General features: G+C 52.0%; 1 protein-coding gene across 2 annotated transcripts in view; it reads left to right on the forward strand.

Annotated features, from left to right (window-relative positions):
• Window positions 1–21,065, forward strand: part of CHRNB1 (cholinergic receptor nicotinic beta 1 subunit) — a 185,536-nt gene that overhangs the window by 83,420 nt on the left and 81,051 nt on the right. For both annotated transcript variants that reach the window (XM_085639178.1, XM_085639179.1), the window contains 2 exons: window positions 4,051–4,095; window positions 20,727–20,836. In XM_085639178.1, the coding sequence (XP_085495304.1) occupies window positions 4,051–4,095; window positions 20,727–20,836 (155 nt within the window). The remainder of the gene's footprint in view (window positions 1–4,050; window positions 4,096–20,726; window positions 20,837–21,065) is intronic.

Genomic DNA, 21,065 nt, shown 5'->3' on the forward strand with positions numbered 1-21,065 from the left:
CGAGGTGTTGCCCACAGTGACGCTGGTGCCACAAGCGTCCTTCTGCACAGGTCTGCAGCTGGACACCTCCACGAGGGCGCGCGTGGCTGCAGCTCCGCCTGCAGGACCACCGACCAGGAGTTGTCACTCAAACGCAGTCGTTGGCAAACTTTCTTCCTGGCACGTTTAAGCTTTTTCCCCATTACCGAACACAGGTCAGTACTGTCTTAATACGAAAAAATTGGCTTAAGATAAAATCAACCAGGAAAAGACCAAAACATCACGAAATAGTAATTAAAACGCAGCTGATAATGAAAAAAATGTTCCCAGAAATTGGGAACAAACCTCGACAAAGACAACAACTACCTTAAAACTTGAGGCACGCGTGAATTTGTGCGTATGGAGAAGACGGAACCTCGCCAGGTATCCCAGACACGACCATAGAACAAGGTTGAATGACGTAAGCAGTCTGGACTCAACTTTGACGCGTTCCTCCATTATTTTAATCCGAAGTGTAAATTTTCTTTAGTCTTCCAAGCAACAAGTTCATACAATATATTCAATAAAATGCCAGTGCAGGCCTTCTTCTAACAGCGCGTGGCAGGTTCACTGTGACAAAAGAAACACTGACTGGAGTTTCGCTGGCACTTATCCACATCATACTTGTAATATTGCCACATGCAAAACGACGATTCGTTATTTAATTATGTAAAAAGACCTGGTTCCAAACACAAGTTAATTTGAAATAATTTAGACATATATGTAAATGGTGACAAAAAAAACCAACTTATTGCGTAACACATAAACTCCATGTATGTAATTTCCCAATGAGTTACTTCCACTGAGTTCAATACGAAAGTGAGATAAGGTATGGTAAGAGCCTTCAGCACCCTCCATGGTGCCATAGGGTGGAGACTTTCGTAACCTTTACTGCTGACACAGTGTTGAAAGAAGTTTTAACTTCAGAAAGTGAGCCCAGCTCCTAAGCCACCGTTCATGCCACCTGTCATCATGGCCTCCGAGAGAGAGAGGTAGCAAGGGCAAGCTGATGTCACCTGCCATCATGGCCTCTGAGAGAGAGAGAGAGAGGGGGCAAGGGCAAGCTCATGCCACCTGCCATCATGGCCTCTGAGAGAGAGAGAGGGGGCAAGGGCAAGCTCATGCCACCTGCCATCATGGCCTCTGAGAGAGAGGGGGCAAGGGCAAGCTCATCCCACCTGCCATCATGGCCTCTGAGAGGGAGAGAGAGAGTGAGGTGGCAAGGGCAAGCTCATGCCATATGCCATCATGGCCTCTGAGAGAGAGAGAGAGAGAGGTGGCAAGGGCAAGCTCATGCCACCTGCCATTTTGGCCTCTGAGAGAGAGAGGTGGCAAGGGCAAGCTCATGCCATCTGCCACCATGGCCTCTGAGAGAGACAGAGAGGTGGCAAGGACAAGCTCATGCCACCTGCCATCATGGCCTCAGAGAGAGAGAGAGAGAGAGGTGGAAAGTGCAAGCTCATGCCACCTGCCATCGGCCTCTGAGAGAGAGAGAGAGGTGGAAAGTGCAAGCTCATGCCACCTGCCATCATGCCCTCAGAGAGAGAGAGAGAGAGAGGTGGCAAGGTCAAGCTCATGCCACCTGCCATCATGCCCTCAGAGAGAGAGAGAGAGAGGTGGCACGGTCAAGCTCATGCCACCTGCCATCATGGCCTCTGAGAGAGATAGAGATAGAGAGAGAGAGAGAGAGAGAGAGATAGAGAGATAGAGAGGTGGGAAGGGCAAGCTCACGCCACCTGCGATCATGCCCTCAGAGAGAGAGAGGTGGCAAGGGCAAGCTCATGTCACCTGCCATCATGCCCTCAGATAGAGAGCAGTAACAATGACAACTCAAGGAATGCAGCTCCTACTCCTGGTAACCATGAGTGTACATCAATGGTTACCTCCTGGATGGGCACGACTTCCAGTGTATCCTCATTTGTTGCTTCTTGTGTTGTCTCCTCCTTGCGTAATATCCGGTCCACCATCGTACATCACTTCCTGCATAGTAGCTTCTGAGGTGAAACATCTAAGTCAGAGATGTCTCGTGGTTTAGATTTTCACTCGTAAAGTGCTGCTTCCAGGTGAGTATTACACTACACTCCTTGGATATTCACTTTCACAGGAAGTCTTTGGGATATGCCTTGGGTCAAGGATGAGTTACTGCCATGATGTACTGGTCACATCTACTTTTGAATAGCCTCACCCTTCCCCTTGCTAGGGCTGGCTCCTGATCCCTGAGAATGGGGCTGAGTGAGAATATTAAAGATCTGTATTGAACTGACCAATGAGGTCACTCAGAGATGTATTTACGTCCTATCATTAGACTGAACTTAAAGATCTGTAAGAAAGTTACCAGGACTGGGGTGAAATGTAACAGGGAACCGTGCAAAAAGCCCATAGCAAAAAACATACAACAAAGTAAACCATATTAATGTGACATTTTCAAAGCAAATGGTAAGAAAAACACAGAAAGGCTGACCAAGGTGCAAATATTTGATGAGGGCAAATAAACAAGAGGCTGGAAAAATAATGGTGAAAGTGAAGGGTGGGTTCTGTGTAAGCCCGGGGCGAGACACCCGGACAGTACTATGAACTCCGCTCTTGTTTAGTATGTTTAAATGCGATTTGTCCTCTGGTCATGGTGAAGATAGCTCAGTTGGTTGGGACCTGTGTAAGAAATATGCTAAAAGGGATAAGTGAGCTAGGGGACACAAAGATGACGTACTGGAATGGCAAGAGACAAGAGAGAGAGGGAGACTCTTTTTTCCATCATTTGTTCTGAGGCAAACAACAGAGTTTCTGAGATGAATTAACCCCGGTGGGAGAGAGAGTGTGGGCTGCTGACGGTGTGGATTGAGGTACGTCAGCATGGTATCGACAACTAGCAGTAAAGGCAGAGCTTCTGAATGTAAGGGTTGAGGGGCTCTAGTGGTCCAGGAATGGGATACCGGGGTCTCTCTGTATCCCTTTGTATTGCTCAGCTGCTGGTGGACCTCTGGCCTGGACTAGCAGTGAAGGCAGAGCTGCTGAATGTAAGGGTTGAGGGTCTCTAGTGGTCCTGGAGTGGGATACCATGGTCGCTCTAGATCCCTTTGTGTTGCTCAACTGCTGGTGGACCCGTGGCCTTGACTAGCAGTAAAGGCAGAGCTTCTGAATGTAAGGGTTGAGGGGCTCTAGTGGTCCAGGAATGGGATACCGGGGTCTCTCTGTATCCCTTTGTATTGCTCAGCTGCTGGTGGACCTCTGGCCTGGACTAGCAGTGAAGGCAGAGCTGCTGAATGTAAGGGTTGAGGGGCTCTAGTGGTCCTGGAGTGGGATACCAGGGTCGCTCTAGATCCCTTTGTGTTGCTCAACTGCTGGGGACCCGTGGCCTTGACTAGCAGTAAAGGCAGAGCTGCTGAATGTAAGGGTTGAGGGACTCTAGTGGTCCTGGAGTGGGATACCAGGGTCGCTCTAGATCCCTTTGTGTTGCTCAACTGCTGGTGGACCCGTGGCCTTGACTAGCAGTAAAGGCAGAGCTGCTGAATGTAAGGGTTGAGGGACTCTAGTGGTCCTGGAGTGGGATACCAGGGTCGCTCTAGATCCCTTTGTGTTGCTCAGCTGCTGGTAGACCCCTGGCCTTGACTAGCAGTAAAGGCAGAGCTCCTGAATGTAAGGGTTGAGAGACTCTAGTGGTCCTGGAGTGGAGTACCGGGGTCTCTCTGTATCCCTTTGTGTTGCTCAGCTGCTGGTAGACCCCTGGCCTTGACTAGCAGTAGAGGTAGAGCTGCTGAATGTGAGGGTTGAGGGACTCTGGTGGTCCTGAAGTGGAGTACCGGGGTCTCTCTGTATCCCTTTGTGTTGCTCAGCTGCTGGTAGACCCGTGGCCTTGACTAGCAGAGGGTCTGCAGATGAACACACCAGTGCTTTCATAGAGATGTTTGGAATGTACTTGAGTAGTAGGAAGCGTTGTACGGCTGGGTTCCAAAATCAGAGCTGTTTATAGGGTCGCTGGCTCTACTTTTTCCTGCGGACACCTGTGTCTCATTCTTTAAAACTTTTACTTTACAGAACGAGAAAAATGAGGAGCTCACCACCAAGGTCTACTTAAATCTGGTATGTATAGAGTCCATAATACAATCTCTCCTACGTTGCAGCTCAGCACACATAAACAATTTTATAATCCCCATTGCTCCCACACTTTATTTGGCGCTCCTCTGACATGGCACAGCAGCACAGCGACACACTCCTCACTGATAATGCCGTCCCCTCCCCTATCTAATCTGTGCTCCTCTTACATTGTGCAGCAGCACAGCGACACACTCCTCACTGATAATCCCGTCCCCTCCCCTATCTAATCTGCGCTCCTCTTACTCGGTACAGCAGCACAGCAACTCACTCCTCACTGATAATCCCGCCCCCTCCCCTATCTAAACTGCGTTCCTTTTACTCAGTACAGCAGCACAGCGACTCACTCCTCACTGATAATCCCGTCCCCTCCCCTATCTAATCTGTGCTCCTTTTACATTGTGAAGCAGCACAGCGACACACTCCTCACTGATAATCCCGTCCCCTCCCCTATCTAAACTGCGCTCCTCTTACTCGGTACAGCAGCACAGCAACTCACTCCTCACTGATAATCCCGTCCCCTCCCCTATCTAAACTGCGCTCCTCTTACTCGGTACAGCAGCACAGCGACACACTCCTCACTGATAATCCCGTCCCCACCCCTATCTAAACTGCGCTCCTCTTACTCGGTACAGCAGCACAGCAACTCACTCCTCACTGATAATCTCGTCCCCTCCATTATCTAATCTGCGCTCCTCTTACATTGTGAAACAGCACAGCGACACACTCCTCACTGATAATCTCGTCCCCTCCATTATCTAATCTGCGCTCCTCTTACATTGTGAAACAGCACAGCGACACACTCCTCACTGATAATCCTGATTACCTCCACTACCTAATCTGTGCTCCTCTTACATTGTACAGCAGCACAGCGACTCACTCCTCACTGATAATCCTGATTACCTCCACTACCTAATCTGTGCTCCTCTTACATTGTACAGCAGTACAGCGACTCACTCCTCACTGATAATCCCGTCCCCTCCCCTATCTAAACTGCGCTCCTCTTACTCGGTACAGCAGCACAGCGACACACTCCTCACTGATAATCCCGTCCCCTCCCCTATCTAAACTGCGTTCCTTTTACTCAGTACAGCAGCACAGCAACTCACTCCTCACTGATAATCCCGCCCCCTCCCCTATCTAAACTGCGTTCCTTTTACTCAGTACAGCAGCACAGCGACTCACTCCTCACTGATAATCCCGTCCCCTCCCCTATCTAATCTGTGCTCCTTTTACATTGTGATGCAGCACAGCGACACACTCCTCACTGATAATGCCGTCCCCTCCCCTATCTAAACTGCGCTCCTCTTACTCGGTACAGCAGCACAGCAACTCACTCCTCACTGATAATCCCGTCCCCTCCCCTATCTAAACTGCGCTCCTCTTACTCGGTACAGCAGCACAGCAACACACTCCTCACTGATAATCCCGTCCCCTCCCCTATCTAAACTGCGCTCCTCTTACTCGGTACAGCAGCACAGAAACATACTCCTCACTGATAATCTCGTCCCCTCCATTATCTAACCTGCGCTCCTCTTACATTGTGAAACAGCACAGCGACACACTCCTCACTGATAATCCCATCCCCTCCCATATCTAAACTGCGCTCCTCTTACTCGGTACAGCAGCACAGCGACACACTCCTCACTGATAATCCTGATTACCTCCACTACCTAATCTGTGCTCCTCTTACATTGTACAGCAGCACAGCGACTCACTCCTCACTGATAATCCTGATTACCTCCACTACCTAATCTGTGCTCCTCTTACATTGTACAGCAGTACAGCGACTCACTCCTCACTGATAATCCCGTCCCCTCCCCTATCTAAATTGCGCTCCTCTTACTCGGTACAGCAGCACATCGACACACTCCTCACTGATAATCCCGTCCCCTCCACTATCTAATCTGCGCTCCTCTTACATTGTGCAACGGCACAGCGAAGCACACCCACTGATAATCCTGATTACCTCCACTACCAAATCTGCGCTCCTCTTTCTCGGTACAGCAGCACAGCGACTCACTCCTCAGTGATAATCCCGTCCCCTCCACGATCTAAACTGCGCTACCCTTACTCGGTACAGCAGCACAGCTACACACTCCTCACTGATAATCCTGATTACCTCCACTACCTAATCGGCGCTCCTCTAACCCCGTCCAGGCGGCGAGCACTCCCTCCCCACTCCCCCATGTTTGTTGCCATCGCTGCGCGCTTTTCCCTTAATTAGCACTTGACCACTTTTTGGTGCCTGAAAAGGTCGCAGTTTTATTTTCACAACAAACATTTTGTTAACAGGAAATCTTCATGTTTCAAATTTCAACACTCATGGTCTTATTCTAGTCCTTCAATGACCATGTTTCAATTTTATCCATTGTTCATCATTTTCTATTCGCATTCTGGACCCAGCCGCCTCAATTGCCTGGGAGAGGAGAGAGGGGCCCCAATCCCTGTGTTTCGATTCACGGGTCTAGGCTTCAACTTGCTACCGATTTGGAGGGTGTCCCTTTCTGGGCATGCCCGGGCTGCAAGTGCCGTCCCGCTCGTCCTGTATCCTTTCAGGGGCCCTCCCTTCTCCCAGCGGTCTCTGCCGTTTGGCATCCCAAGGACCTTACTTGAGCATCTACTCTATTTTCCTGCGGCGGGGTCCTCGTCATCTTCTCCGTCTGTACCCCTGCCGTAAGGCATCCCCGGGGTACTGCGGGAGTGTCATCTTTGTTCTTTGTCTGGCGGCACGCCGCCCAATGGCTCCCCCAGTGCCCCTGCCGTGAGTCATGACAAGGACACCATGCGAGCCTTTCATCTATCTCCTATTAATTTTGTTCTCTACTAGGTTCCTCGTGTCAGCTCCGCTACCCTTCCCCCCTACGGCTGCGACGCCCGTATCCTTCGGTGTGGGTGGGTGGGCTTCTCTTCTTCTTTTGCGGGGGGGGAAATTCGAATGAGGTTTCCCGGGCCGTTGGCCCTACTTAAACCCCCCCCTTGCCTATCTTTCTCGCCCCCTGATTGGGGGGGGGAGCTTCCTTTGTTTTCGGGCCTATCCCTGCCCTCCCCGGCCTAGCCGGGTCTTTTAATTGCGGGGGGCGTGGCGTGGGGGGGTCCCGCCGCCGGCCGGCGTTTTACCCGGGCCTCGATCGGGTCCGGCTTTGCCTTCCCCGGCCCGGGTCCTAACCCCGTCCAGGCGGCGAGCACTCCCTCCCCACTCCCCCATGTTTGTTGCCATCGCTGCGCGCTTTTCCCTTAATTAGCACTTGACCACTTTTTGGTGCCTGAAAAGGTCGCAGTTTTATTTTCACAACAAACATTTTGTTAACAGGAAATCTTCATGTTTCAAATTTCAACACTCATGGTCTTATTCTAGTCCTTCAATGACCATGTTTCAATTTTATCCATTGTTCATCATTTTCTATTCGCATTCTGGACCCAGCCGCCTCAATTGCCTGGGAGAGGAGAGAGGGGCCCCAATCCCTGTGTTTCGATTCACGGGTCTAGGCTTCAACTTGCTACCGATTTGGAGGGTGTCCCTTTCTGGGCATGCCCGGGCTGCAAGTGCCGTCCCGCTCGTCCTGTATCCTTTCAGGGGCCCTCCCTTCTCCCAGCGGTCTCTGCCGTTTGGCATCCCAAGGACCTTACTTGAGCATCTACTCTATTTTCCTGCGGCAGGGTCCTCGTCATCTTCTCCGTCTGTACCCCTGCCGTAAGGCATCCCCGGGGTACTGCGGGAGTGTCATCTTTGTTCTTTGTCTGGCGGCACGCCGCCCAATGGCTCCCCCAGTGCCCCTGCCGTGAGTCATGACAAGGACACCATGCGAGCCTTTCATCTATCTCCTATTAATTTTGTTCTCTACTAGGTTCCTCGTGTCAGCTCCGCCACGCTCCCTACGGTTTTTCGATCGGAGGGAGCTCCCCCCCTAGCTCGACCTAACCTCGCGACCTCCTTGCCCCCTCCTAGCTCGAATATGGCCGCGATGTTCCGCGTGAACTTGTCTAATCCTATCCCCGAGTGGTGTACCTCCTCCTCCAGGGGGTTACCGCAACTACCAATTTTCAGCCGATGCTGCCTGACGCCCACCCCCCGGGGCCTTGCCTGCATTGGCCCTGGTGTTGTGTAGCTCTCTTCTGGATTTTTCTATGCCTTCTAGCTTCACCTTCTCCCCTATGCTTGGTGTGTGGAGCAGGTATACTGGACTAGCTTTTCGTACTTGGCACTAGGGGAATTGGGTTACCCATATTTTGCCACCAGGCTGGTTGATTGGTGGTGCGCGCCTCAGCGCAAATTGAAGGAACATGTCGTTGTGCCGTTGACCGCACGCAGATGGTCATGCCTCTCGCGGGCAGGGCTTCCCTGCCTCAATTCGCAGAAATCCCTCACTATGCAGACTAATTGTTTCCTTGCTCGCTGTGGGGCCGCACCTGTATTCTGTCTCCAAGCACGTCTCTACTACCCTTCCGCCACCAGGGAGGACGTATACCCCACTTCCCGTCCGTTTACGCGGTATTTGGAGCTGTATGGTCAACTTTTGCTCCCTTTGCCACCTCCGCCCTGCTTTTCTCCCTAGTACAGTCGGGCGTTCCTGAGGTTGGCCATTTTGCTCCTGGGTGCCCTCTGGTTTGTTCTAGCTACGGAAGGTCTCTCCAGAGCCAAACCCCCCCCCCGGGTACACCATGTAAGTGTGTTTATCGCTGATGGTAACTTAAACCGGCGGTACAGGTTGTTTCTTTTCTGACTGGTATTTCGTCAGGTACTGGGACTTGTGAGGTAGTTGGGTCATTTGTCCTGCTGTGTCAAACCAGCATCGAATTTGTTGTCCAGCTTCACAACCAGGTGCTTTAACGCTGACCTTGTTTAGCGCGCCAACCGTTGCACCCCGCTGTCTAACTGCTGGCGGTGGATGGCTTGGATTGGCCTTGCCCCTCCGGTGGGGCCCAACCGGGTGGGCACCTTGCGGCATGATGCCGCCATAAAGACTCATGTTTCTGGGCGCTAGCCTGTCACAGCGAGACCCAGTCTTTAGTTTTCAATCCCCATGCACGGTGCCACTAGACTTGCCTCTGCTTGGGAATGTGTGTCCCCAATGTACCCAAATTAGTTTCACAGGCGTGTCCCCGACTGAGGCTCGGCTGAAGCAGATTATTCACCGCCCTGGCTCTGGTTGTCTCCTCGTAAACATTGTGGAAGCGGTTTCTATGATTATCCAAGTTACGGGCCCTCCGCTCCTGACTGCGTCACCCTCTGTTTGTGACACATGCTTGCCTCCCCGAGCGTCCGTGCGTGGTGCCCAGCCCTCCTCACTTTAGCTTACTGGGCTAACTGCGCAGCGGGTTAATATGCCTGCTGCAAAGCGCGTTTACCCAGTACATTACAGACTGTGTATGATGTAAATGGCTCCGCAGATTACTGCTTTCGTTACTTGCGATTTCACCTAAAAGTCCCCATGTGGCATGGCGAGCTATTAATTTTCTTCCCCGAACTGCATGACCCCCGCCATATTTACCTTTTTATAGCGAACCCTTAATGTTGCAACGGGGTTCATTTTGGCTATAGATCGATTCTTATCTTTAAAGAAAAGCTCCCGCCCATGCTGTTTCTTTTCCGCCTCTGCGTGCGTGCTTCTCCACCCTGAGCCCTCTTAAACTATACTGCCTACCGGTCAGAATGACCTGTGACTTCTACCCTTTCCGTCCCTTGGCCTATGTGTCCTTTCCTATACGCGGATTTACTCCTATGCTTGGTAGCCTTTGACAAAGCATTCCTGACTTGCGCCCTGATGTACAGGCTGTGTTACATAAAACTGGGGGATTGCAAGGTGTAGAAGTCACATATCATCTTCCATAGCTCACTGTGCTATTATCCTCACAATGCACGCAAACGTACACATGATAGACTTGCTAAACATATATGTGAGGGTTTTAGATCTGATGTCACTTCTTCGTGTGATGCCACTTCCTGTAAAGTCGTGGCTTGTGATGCCACTTTCTATGGTGTCGATTCCTGTGATGTCATGCGAAGTGATATCGTACACCGTGATGTCACTTGCATACTGCCTAATTAGGTTCGTCCCCCCTCTTCTTTTTTTTAGGACTTGTGCCCTGCTCTACATTCACCCCAAACCTGTCCATCACGGCTGTCACCGGTCAGGTGGCCATGCTAATAAAAGGGGCTGGGAGCACGTGTCTTAGGGCAATGACTATGTGTCTGAGTGATCATTTGCATGGCTGCTTGAGGGCCTAGGGCTCCAGACTTTACACGGGTCAATCAAGATAACTACCAATATACCCTTGTTACGTCAAAGATGGCCTAGTTGGATCTACAAGTTAGACACTCTGTGACAAGCAACGTCCTCTTTCCTGTCAATGTTATGCTGATTCGCCTTGTGAAAGCTTTTGGCTTCCTGAAATTAAATATTCGCCCTACTTACCATGTTCTCCCTGCAGCCTCGGTGTCCTGGGCGTGGCTCTCCCCGCTCCCACCGGCTGCTTGTGGCTACATTTTATGTCCCCATGATAGTCACCCAGCCGTGCTCCTTTAAGACCAACCTCCTCCCTCAATGGAAGCTCCTTGGCATTCCTACTACTTGCTGAGTCGCGCGGGTCCTCGCTAGACCTTACCAATTGACACTCACACTCTCCCGGTCTTTCAGCAATGTGATTTCTGGGTAACGTAGTTCAGCGCCCTCGCTTTATTTAAACGCTTGAGCGCTCCGCCATGTTGTAAAGTGTTCGAAAAAAAAACCGTTTGAATACTTCGAATGCTTTGATTTAATTTACTGCAGCAACTGCCCGTTTATTAGACTATTTTGTTCAGGGTCTATTTAAGAGCTTTATCGAGAAAATAAACCGTACAAACCCATGCCTTATAAAGTACCCATCTGAATTTCTCATTGTTATCCATTTTAGAAACTTCTATAGTGTGTTTTTTCCGTTTATTTTACTTTGGTTATTTTTCATCGCATTTCGCCTTATTGCAGTTCAGCGTTTAATCAATCAATCCTTTCAAAGATGCCCCTCCCGTCATGACTTTCAGAAGAGGGATATTTATGTGTGCGTCGTCCGACACGCAGCCTATGAATACCGCTCAGCCCCGACTGCGGTAGGCGTGGGCAACAGAAGACAGAGAGCTGGTGCTGACTGGGGCTTATTATCTTCAGCGCGTTACCTTCCCCCCGAAACTGCAATGCTGCTCGCTTTCTGAGCTTCCTGAAGGGCATCGCCTCACTAGGCTGGACTATTCACTCAGTGTTTAAGAAGAACATTTTCAAGGACTGCATTCAGCTCCTGTGTCCACCCCTGTGTGGCTGGGAGCACTGCACGATTCTCCCGCCACTGACCGAAGCTTCATGGCTTCCTGGTGAAGTGAAATCACAGGTAACAGCAGGAGTCCTACCCCTGAAACCAGGCCCCCCACTACCTAAATCAGTGCACTGCACCCTTATCAGACACGTAATAGGCCTACATTTCTCCAACTACAGTGGCGACAGCACATCTCCCAGGGCCGGCACTCAGAGTCAGATGTTACAAACGCGGATTTACTCCTTCGGTACCCCGCCCCGAGCTTACCTCAATTAGGCGCTTCTCCGCCGGGGGCACCTTCGCCCGCGCCGACCCTTCCTTTCGGTATCATAGGCTATGGCTCCTGCTTCCGCAAAGCACCGCCGTATTGGCTGCTTGTGCCTGCACCTTTCGCGCATTTGGCGATCCTCTGCATTTGGCTCCGTACACACTGCCCCCGTCCGCTTGACTGTGCAAGGCTGTAGTACCCGATCCACCGCCGATGTCGTCCAGTCGAAGGGATGCCGCTTCGGTGCTTCCCCCAACGGCGGGCAACCTTCTTGTCGCTTTGCTATGGCGGAGGTGAAGGCTCTTTCCGCGCTGCCTCCCCCGAATCCTAGGTGCCAGCCTTTATTTGTCGTCTCCTCGCACGTTGATATCTTCCTCATTCCTTCTCCTCCCCGGCGCGAAGTCGTCCTTTCCGGCGGGGGTGGAGGCTGCATCCACACGCTGCTCCCGCCGATGTGGCCTCAGGTAAGGACATGCGTCCTCCATCCGGCGAGAGTGCAGGCACGATTCCCAACGCTGCATCCGCCGATGTAGACTCTCAGATCGGGCTTCTTCTCTTGCCAGGCTTCTCTTCTTCTTTTGCGGGGGGGGAAATTCGAATGAGGTTTCCCGGGCCGTTGGCCCTACTTAAACCCCCCCCTTGCCTATCTTTCTCGCCCCCTGATTGGGGGGGGGAGCTTCCTTTGTTTTCGGGCCTATCCCTGCCCTCCCCGGCCTAGCCGGGTCTTTTAATTGCGGGGGGCGTGGCGTGGGGGGGTCCCGCCGCCGGCCGGCGTTTTACCCGGGCCTCGATCGGGTCCGGCTTTGCCTTCCCCGGCCCGGGTCCTTACTCGGTACAGCAGCACAGCGACTCACTCCTCAGTGATAATCCCGTCCCCTCCACTACCTAATCTGTGCTCCTCTTACATTGTACAGCAGTACAGCGACTCACTCCTCACTGATAATCTCCGTACCCTCCACTATCTAATCTGAGCTCCTCTTACATGCTGCAGTAGCACAGCGACACATTCCTCACTGATAATCCCCATAATCTCCACTATCTAGGCAGCCTTCCTCCCACAGGACACAGTAGCACAGCGCAGGACTCCACAAACGTCCATAATGTGTATCTCAATCTCATCTGCCCTCCTCAGAGGCGTCGACATTAACTATTTCAACAATTCCACAATTGTTCACGAGTCACATAAAACGTTAACACTAAGTAGCAAACGGAACTGATCAGCGTCTGTCCTCTAGATCCCGTTATATTTCACATACAGTGTCGCCAAACAGCACAACACATGAACCCTTGACATCCTTTCCAAAGCAAAGTCTTCTTGTCCCCTGATTAACAGCACCTCATGAGGGCAGGCTGCTCTGAAGATCAGCACTCCCCATCTCTGTCTCACTGTCAAGGACTGCTGAGGAATCCCCAGCGTGAGGGACACCCAGCGACGCACATCACCAGGTCTGCACTCATGCTGAGGCACACTCAGTGACGCACATCACCAGATCTGCGCTCATTCTGAGGCACACTCAGCGACGCACATCACCAGGTCTGCACTCATTCTAAGGGACACCCAGCGACGCACATCACCAGGTCTGCGCTCATTCTGAGGGACACCCAGAGATGCACATCAGCAGGTCTGCACTCATTCTGAGGGACACCCAGTGACGAACATCACCAGGTCTGCACTCATTCTGAGAGACGCCCAGTGACGCACATCACCAGGTCTGCACTCATTCTGAGAGACACCCAGTGACGCACATCACCAGGTCTGCACTCATTCTGAGAGACACCCAGCGACGCACATCACCAGGTCTACGCTCATTCTGAGAGACACCCAGTGACGCACATCACCAGGTCTGCACTCATTCTGAGAGACACCCAGCGACGCACATCACCAGATCTGCTCTCAGTCTGAGGGACACCCAGCGACGCACATCACCAGATCTGCTCTCAGTCTGAGGGACACCCAGCGACGCACATCACCAGTTCGCACTCATTCTGAGGGACACCCAGCGACGCACATCACCAGTTCTGCACTCATTCTGAGGAACACCCAGCGACGCACATCACCAGATCTGATGCACATCACCAGGTCTGCACTCATTCTGAGGGACACCCAGCGACGCACATCACCAGATCTGCTCTCAGTCTGAGGCACACCCAGCGACGCACATCACCAGATCTGCCCTCATTCTGAAGGACACCCAGCGACGCCCATCACCAGGTCTGCACTCATTCTGAGAGACACCCAGCGACGCACATCCCCAGGTCTACACTCACTCTGAGAGACACCCAGCGACGCACATCCCCAGGTCTGCGCTCATTCTGAGGGAGACCCAGCGACGCACATCACCAGGTCTGCACTCACTCTGAGGGACACCTAGCTGTGGTAAATAATTTAATTACCGGTACTTAATTTGATGCGGAAAATTAATAAGAATAGCTCAGTAAAATAAGAGGCAGAATCCGTGGTATTAGAGATTCGGAACGGGCTTTATTCCAATAACAATTCGAATTGTGGGCTTCATATTCCATCACCACGGAGGTTCAGGAAGTGAAGGACCCTACATTATTGACAGGTAATCATTTTTATAGAAGAGGCATTACAGTGAAACAGATGCAGGAGGCGTAACAGTTGATAACAGAGATAAAGACATACATGCGTAACTAAAATGGGTGTAACTAGGCGTAACTAAAGAACGTCATTAGGTATGATGTCACAAATGGGTGGTTCCATGAAAGAATTTCGCAATGTCAGCAAAAATATTTGGCAGAGATGCGCGCGCAGCAGCATGACGTGTGATTTGACGTGCAACTAGAAGGAGAAAGGGGCTTGACATTTAGCTCTACATGTGGAGACAAAAAGTCTGGGGTTATGTCAACCTAATCCCAAATCATATCTAATATCCTATGTTTAAAGAACTGTGTTATCCAAAAAGAGAGGTCTCTTAGGATAGAATCTTATTCTATACTGACTATACTGACTGTTAGTGCGTGTACAAGCGTCTAAGTGTCTACACTAGATGCGAGGGGGTAGGAATATTCCATGGTAACAGGGTTTATGAATTACTTGCATGAGGACAGCGAGGCCTGGCCCTTTTGCACGGTAGCTGGAGGAATGTTTACCTAAACTGCTAGACAGGAATGCATCGGACGAGGGGCGGAGGAGATAATCTTGAAGGTGAAATACAGTTTTCTGGCAGGCTACGGGCTGGATCAGGCACCGTTAGCCGCGCAGGGAGTAAGACAAAGTTCATGGTCACAGATGCAGGCTCAGACTGGAGCTTTCAGAGGCAGAAGGCAGGAAAAGGCTTGGTGGCAGAATCAGGGCCTACTCGCCTGGACTGTAAAATGGGATAAATGAACCATATAAAGCCGGTGGCCTTTCATACTTAGGAATAGAATATCCGGCCCATTCATGGCGGATCTGAAAGAGGACATGTTGACGGTGGACGCACATGTATTTGCGTCTTCATAACTGGAACTGGAGGGAACATACATGTACTTGTGACTTATACATGAAACCGTTGGGGTCCAAGATAGGGGACATAACCGACCATAAAAATCCATATTTCCACATAGCGACGCACATCACCAGATCTGACGCACATCACCAGATCTGCACTCATTCTGAGGGACCCCCAGCGACGCACATCACCAGGTATGCACTCACTCTGAGGGACACCTAGCGACGCACATCACCAGGTCTGCGCTCATTCTGAGGGACACCCAGCGACGCACATCACCAGGTCTGCGCTCATTCTGAGGGACACCCAGCGATGCACATCACCAGGTCTGCACTCATTCTGAGAGACACCCAGCGACGCACATCATCAGTTCTGCGCTCATTCTGAGGGAGACCCAGCGACGCACATCACCAGATCTGACGCACATCACCAGATCTGCACTCATTCTGAGGGACACCCAGCGACGCACATCACCAGGTCTGCACTCACTCTGAGGGACACCTAGCGACGCACATCACCAGGTCTGCGCTCATTCTGAGGGACACCCAGTGACGCACATCACCAGGTCTGCACTCATTCTGAGGGACACCCAGCGACGCACATCACCAGATCTGCGCTCATTCTGAGGCACACTCAGTGACGCACATCACCAGGTCTGCACTCATTCTGAGGGACACCCAGCGACGCACATCACCAGGTCTGCACTCATTCTGAGGGACAACCAGCGACGCACATCACCAGGTCTGCACTCATTCTGAGGGACACCCAGCGACGCACATCACCAGATCTGCACTCATTCTGAGAGACACCCAGCGACGCACATCATCAGTTCTGCGCTCATTCTGAGGGAGACCCAGCGACGCACATCACCAGGTCTGCACTCACTCTGAGGGACACCTAGCGACGCACATCACCAGATCTGACGCACATCACCAGATCTGCACTCATTCTGAGGGACACCCAGCGACGCACATCACCAGGTCTGCACTCACTCTGAGGGACACCTAGCGACGCACATCACCAGGTCTGCGCTCATTCTGAGGGAGACCCAGCGACGCACATCACCAGATCTGACGCACATCACCAGATCTGCACTCATTCTGAGGGACACCCAGCGACGCACATCACCAGGTCTGCACTCACTCTGAGGGACACCTAGCGACGCACATCACCAGGTCTGCGCTCATTCTGAGGGACACCCAGCGACGCACATCACCAGGTCTGCGCTCATTCTGAGGGACACCCAGCGACGCACATCACCAGGTCTACACTCACTCTGAGGGACACCTAGCGACGCACATCACCAGGTCTGCGCTCATTCTGAGGGACACCCAGCGACGCACATCACCAGGTCTGCGCTCATTCTGAGGGACACCCAGCGACGCACATCACCAGGTCGGATGTATGACGTTACAACGCACACTATTACAACGCATGCACTTACAACGCATTTTTTACAACGCATAATCCATTACAACGCATGACATTACAACGCATGACACTACAACGCATTTTAAAAAAATACCTTTACAACGCACTACCATTACAACGCATACTACCTTTACAACGCATACCATTACAACGCATAATATTAAATTACATTTAAGGTAAGTATTAGATAGTATAGGGGTAAAAATTACTATTCTAACTCCAGGGGGTGCAACAGTAGGGTAAGTGTTGGATAGTGTAGGGGTAAAAATTACTATTCTAACTCCAGGGGGTGCAACAGTAGGGTAAGTGTTGGATAGTGTAGGGGTAAAAATTACTATTCTAACTCCAGGGGGTGCAACAGTAGGGTAAGTGTTGGATAGTGTAGGGGTAAAAATTACTATTCTAACTCCAGGGGGTGCAACAGTAGGGAAAGTGTTGGATAGTATAGGGGTAAAAATTACTATTCTAACTCCAGGGGGTGCATCAGTAGGGTAAGTGTTGGATAGTATAGGGGTAAAAATTACTATTCTAACTCCAGGGGGTGCATCAGTAGGGAAAGTGTTGGATAGTATAGGGGTAAAAATTACTATTCTAACTCCAGGGGGTGCATCAGTAGGGTAAGTGTTGGATAGTATAGGGGTAAAAATTACTATTCTAACTCCAGGGGGTGCATCAGTAGGGTAAGTGTTGGATAGTATAGGGGTAAAAATTACTATTCTAACTCCAGGGGGTGCATCAGTAGGGTAAGTGTTGGATAGTATAGGGGTAAAAATTACTATTCTAACTCCAGGGGGTGCATCAGTAGGGTAAGTGTTGGATAGTATAGGGGTAAAAATTACTATTCTAACTCCAGGGGGTGCATCAGTAGGGAAAGTGTTGGATAGTATAGGGGTAAAAATTACTATTCTAACTCCAGGGGGTGCATCAGTAGGGTAAGTGTTGGATAGTATAGGGGTAAAAATTACTATTCTAACTCCAGGGGGTGCATCAGTAGGGTAAGTGTTGGATAGTATAGTGTAATATTATGCGTTGTAATGGTATGCGTTGTAATGGTAGTATGCGTTGTAATGGAATGCGTTGTAATGGTAGTTTTTAAAAATGCGTTGTAGTGTCATGCGTTGTAATATCATGCGTTGTAATGGATTATGCGTTGTAAAAAATGCGTTGTAATGGTAGTGCGTTGTAAAAGTTGCGTTGTAAAGGTTGTTCCCCCACCAGGTCTGCGCTCATTCTGAGAGACACCCAGCGACGCACATCACCAGGTCTGCGCTCATTCTGAGGGACACCCAGCGACGCACATCACCAGGTCTGCGCTCATTCTGAGGGACACCCAGCGACGCACATCACCAGGTCTACACTCACTCTGAGGGACACCTAGCGACGCACATCACCAGGTCTGCGCTCATTCTGAGGGACACCCAGCTACGCACATCACCAGGTCTACACTCACTCTGAGGGACACCTAGCGACGCACATCACCAGGTCTGCGCTCATTCTGAGGGACACCCAGCGACGCACATCACCAGGTCTGCGCTCATTCTGAGGGACACCCAGCGACGCACATCACCAGGTCTGCGCTCATTCTGAGGGACACCCAGCGACGCACATCACCAGATCTGCGCTCATTCTGAGGGACACCCAGCGACGCACATCACCAGATCTGCGCTCATTCTGAGGGACACCCAGCGACGCACATCACCAGGTCTGCGCTCATTCTGAGGGACTCCCAGCGACGCACATCACCAGATCTGCGCTCATTCTGAGGGACACCCAGCGACGCACATCACCAGATCTGCGCTCATTCTGAGGGACACGGAGCGACGCACATCACCAGGTCTGCACTCATTCTGAGGGACACCCAGCGACGCACATCACCAGGTCTGCGCTCATTCTGAGGGACACCCAGCGACGCACATCACCAGATCTGCACTCATTCTGAGGGACACCCAGCGACGCACATCACCAGATCTGCGCTCATTCTGAGGGACACCCAGCGACGCACATCACCAGATCTGCGCTCATTCTGAGGGACACCCAGCGACGCACATCACCAGATCTGCACTCATTCTGAGGGACACCCAGCGACGCACATCACCAGGTCTGCGCTCAGTCTGAGGGACACCCAGCGACGCACATCACCAGGTCTGCACTCATTCTGAGGGACACCCAGCGACGCACATCACCAGATCTGCGCTCATTCTGAGGGACACCCAGCGACGCACATCACCAGATCTGCACTCATTCTGAGGGACACCCAGCGACGCACATCACCAGGTCTGCGCTCATTCTGAGGGACACCCAGCGACGAACATCACCAGGTCTGCGCTCATTCTGAGGGACACCCAACTCCCAGCGAGGCACATCACCAGATCTGCACTCATTCTGAGGGACACCCAGCGACGCACATGACCAGATCTGCCCTTAGTCTGAGGGACACCCAGTGAGGCACATCACCAGATCTGCGCTGATTCTGAGGGACACCCAGCGAGGCACATCACCAGATCTGCGCTCAGTCTGAGGGACACCCAGTGACGCACATCACCAGATCTACACTCATTCTGAGGCCCACTCAGCGACGCACATCACCAGATCTGCGCTCATTCTGAGGCACACTCAGCGACGCACATCACCAGATCTGCGCTCAGTCTGAGGGACACCCAGTGAGGCACATCACCAGGCCTGCGCTCATTCTGAGGGACACCCAGCGACGCACATCACCAGGTCTGCACTCATTCTGAGGGATACCCAGCGACGCACATCACCAGGTCTGCACTCATTCTGAGGGACACCCAGCGACGCACATCACCAGATCTGCACTCATTCTGAGGGACACCCAGTGACGCACATCACCAGATCTGCACTCATTCTGAGGGACACCCAGCGACGCACATCACCAGGTCTGCACTCATTCTGAGGGACACCCAGCGATGCACATCACCAGGTCTGCGCTCAGTCTGAGGGACACCCAGCGACGCACATCACCAGGTCTGCGCTCATTCTGAGGGACACCCAGCGACGCACATCACCAGGTCTGCGCTCAGTCTGAGGGACACCCAGCGATGCACATCACCAGGTCTGCGCTCAGTCTGAGGGACACCCAGCGACGCACATCACCAGGTCTGCACTCATTCTGAGGGATACCCAGCGACGCACATCACCAGGTCTGCACTCATTCTGAGGGACACCCAGCGACGCACATCACCAGATCTGCACTCATTCTGAGGGACACCCAGTGACGCACATCACCAGATCTGCACTCATTCTGAGGGACACCCAGCGACGCACATCACCAGGTCTGCACTCATTCTGAGGGACACCCAGCGATGCACATCACCAGGTCTGCGCTCAGTCTGAGGGACACCCAGCGACGCACATCACCAGGTCTGCGCTCATTCTGAGGGACACCCAGCGACGCACATCACCAGGTCTGCGCTCAGTCTGAGGGACACCCAGCGATGCACATCACCAGGTCTGCGCTCAGTCTGAGGGACACCCAGCGACGCACATCACCAGGTCTGCACTCATTCTGAGGGACACCCAGCGATGCACATCACCAGGTCTGCACTCATTCTAAGTGACACCCAGCGACGCACATCACCAGGTCTGCGCTCATTCTGAGGGACACCCAGCGACGCACATCACCAGGTCTGCACTCATTCTGAGGGACACCCAGCGACGCACATCACCAGGTCTGCAGTCATTCAAGACGGAACAGGAAGCGACAATTGATATTGGGTTTTTCCGGGTATCCCTGTGAGGTCTCATCAGTGAGGCTGCTCTGTGTAGCTGCTACTTTCACCACATGCCGCCCCATTCATACATCACATTGCAAGTGCGCGCTCTATCGCTAAGTGGCATGCTCTCCGCCCTGGCATAGGCAGCCGGGTTCCTTCTCTCTTTCTATAGGACGTTATGCACAATCAGTTCTTTGATCCCCAAACTACCCCCAGGACTCTATTCTACAGCATGTAGGTGGCACAGCAGCACTGAATGGAAGCGCGTGCTGATGGGGGTCATTGTCATTCACTCAGATACACTGACCTCCGGCTCTTTGTTGCTACTCACCCCTGATGACACCTACATCCATTCCTGTGCCTCTGCTTGTTTGCTATTGATGTCTCCTGCTCTTTCCTTCTTTGTCGCATGTTCTCCTCCTTACCCTCTGCCGCCTCTGCCAGAACTGGAGGGATTACCGGCTGAGCTGGAAGCCGTCTGACTATGATGACATGGAGACCCTGCGAGTGCCCTCGGACAAGGTCTGGCTGCCGGACATCGTCTTAATGAACAAGTGAGTCCTGGCCTCGCGCCGCGGCGCTTTACACAGTGACTGGACTACGCATTAACACCTGTCTAATGAATTCTGTTTCAGGAAAGTAAGAGAGAGGCGCGACATTGCATAGCAGGGGCCCTCTCCATTGCATAGCAGGGGCCCTCTCCATGGCATAGCAGGGGCCCTCTCCATGGCCTTAGCAGGGGCCCTCTCCATGGCCTTAGCAATATAAACTCAAGAGGCCTCT

This window comes from Triturus cristatus, chromosome 12, assembly GCF_964204655.1.
Source record: "Triturus cristatus chromosome 12, aTriCri1.1, whole genome shotgun sequence".
Lineage (NCBI taxonomy): Eukaryota > Metazoa > Chordata > Amphibia > Caudata > Salamandridae > Triturus > Triturus cristatus.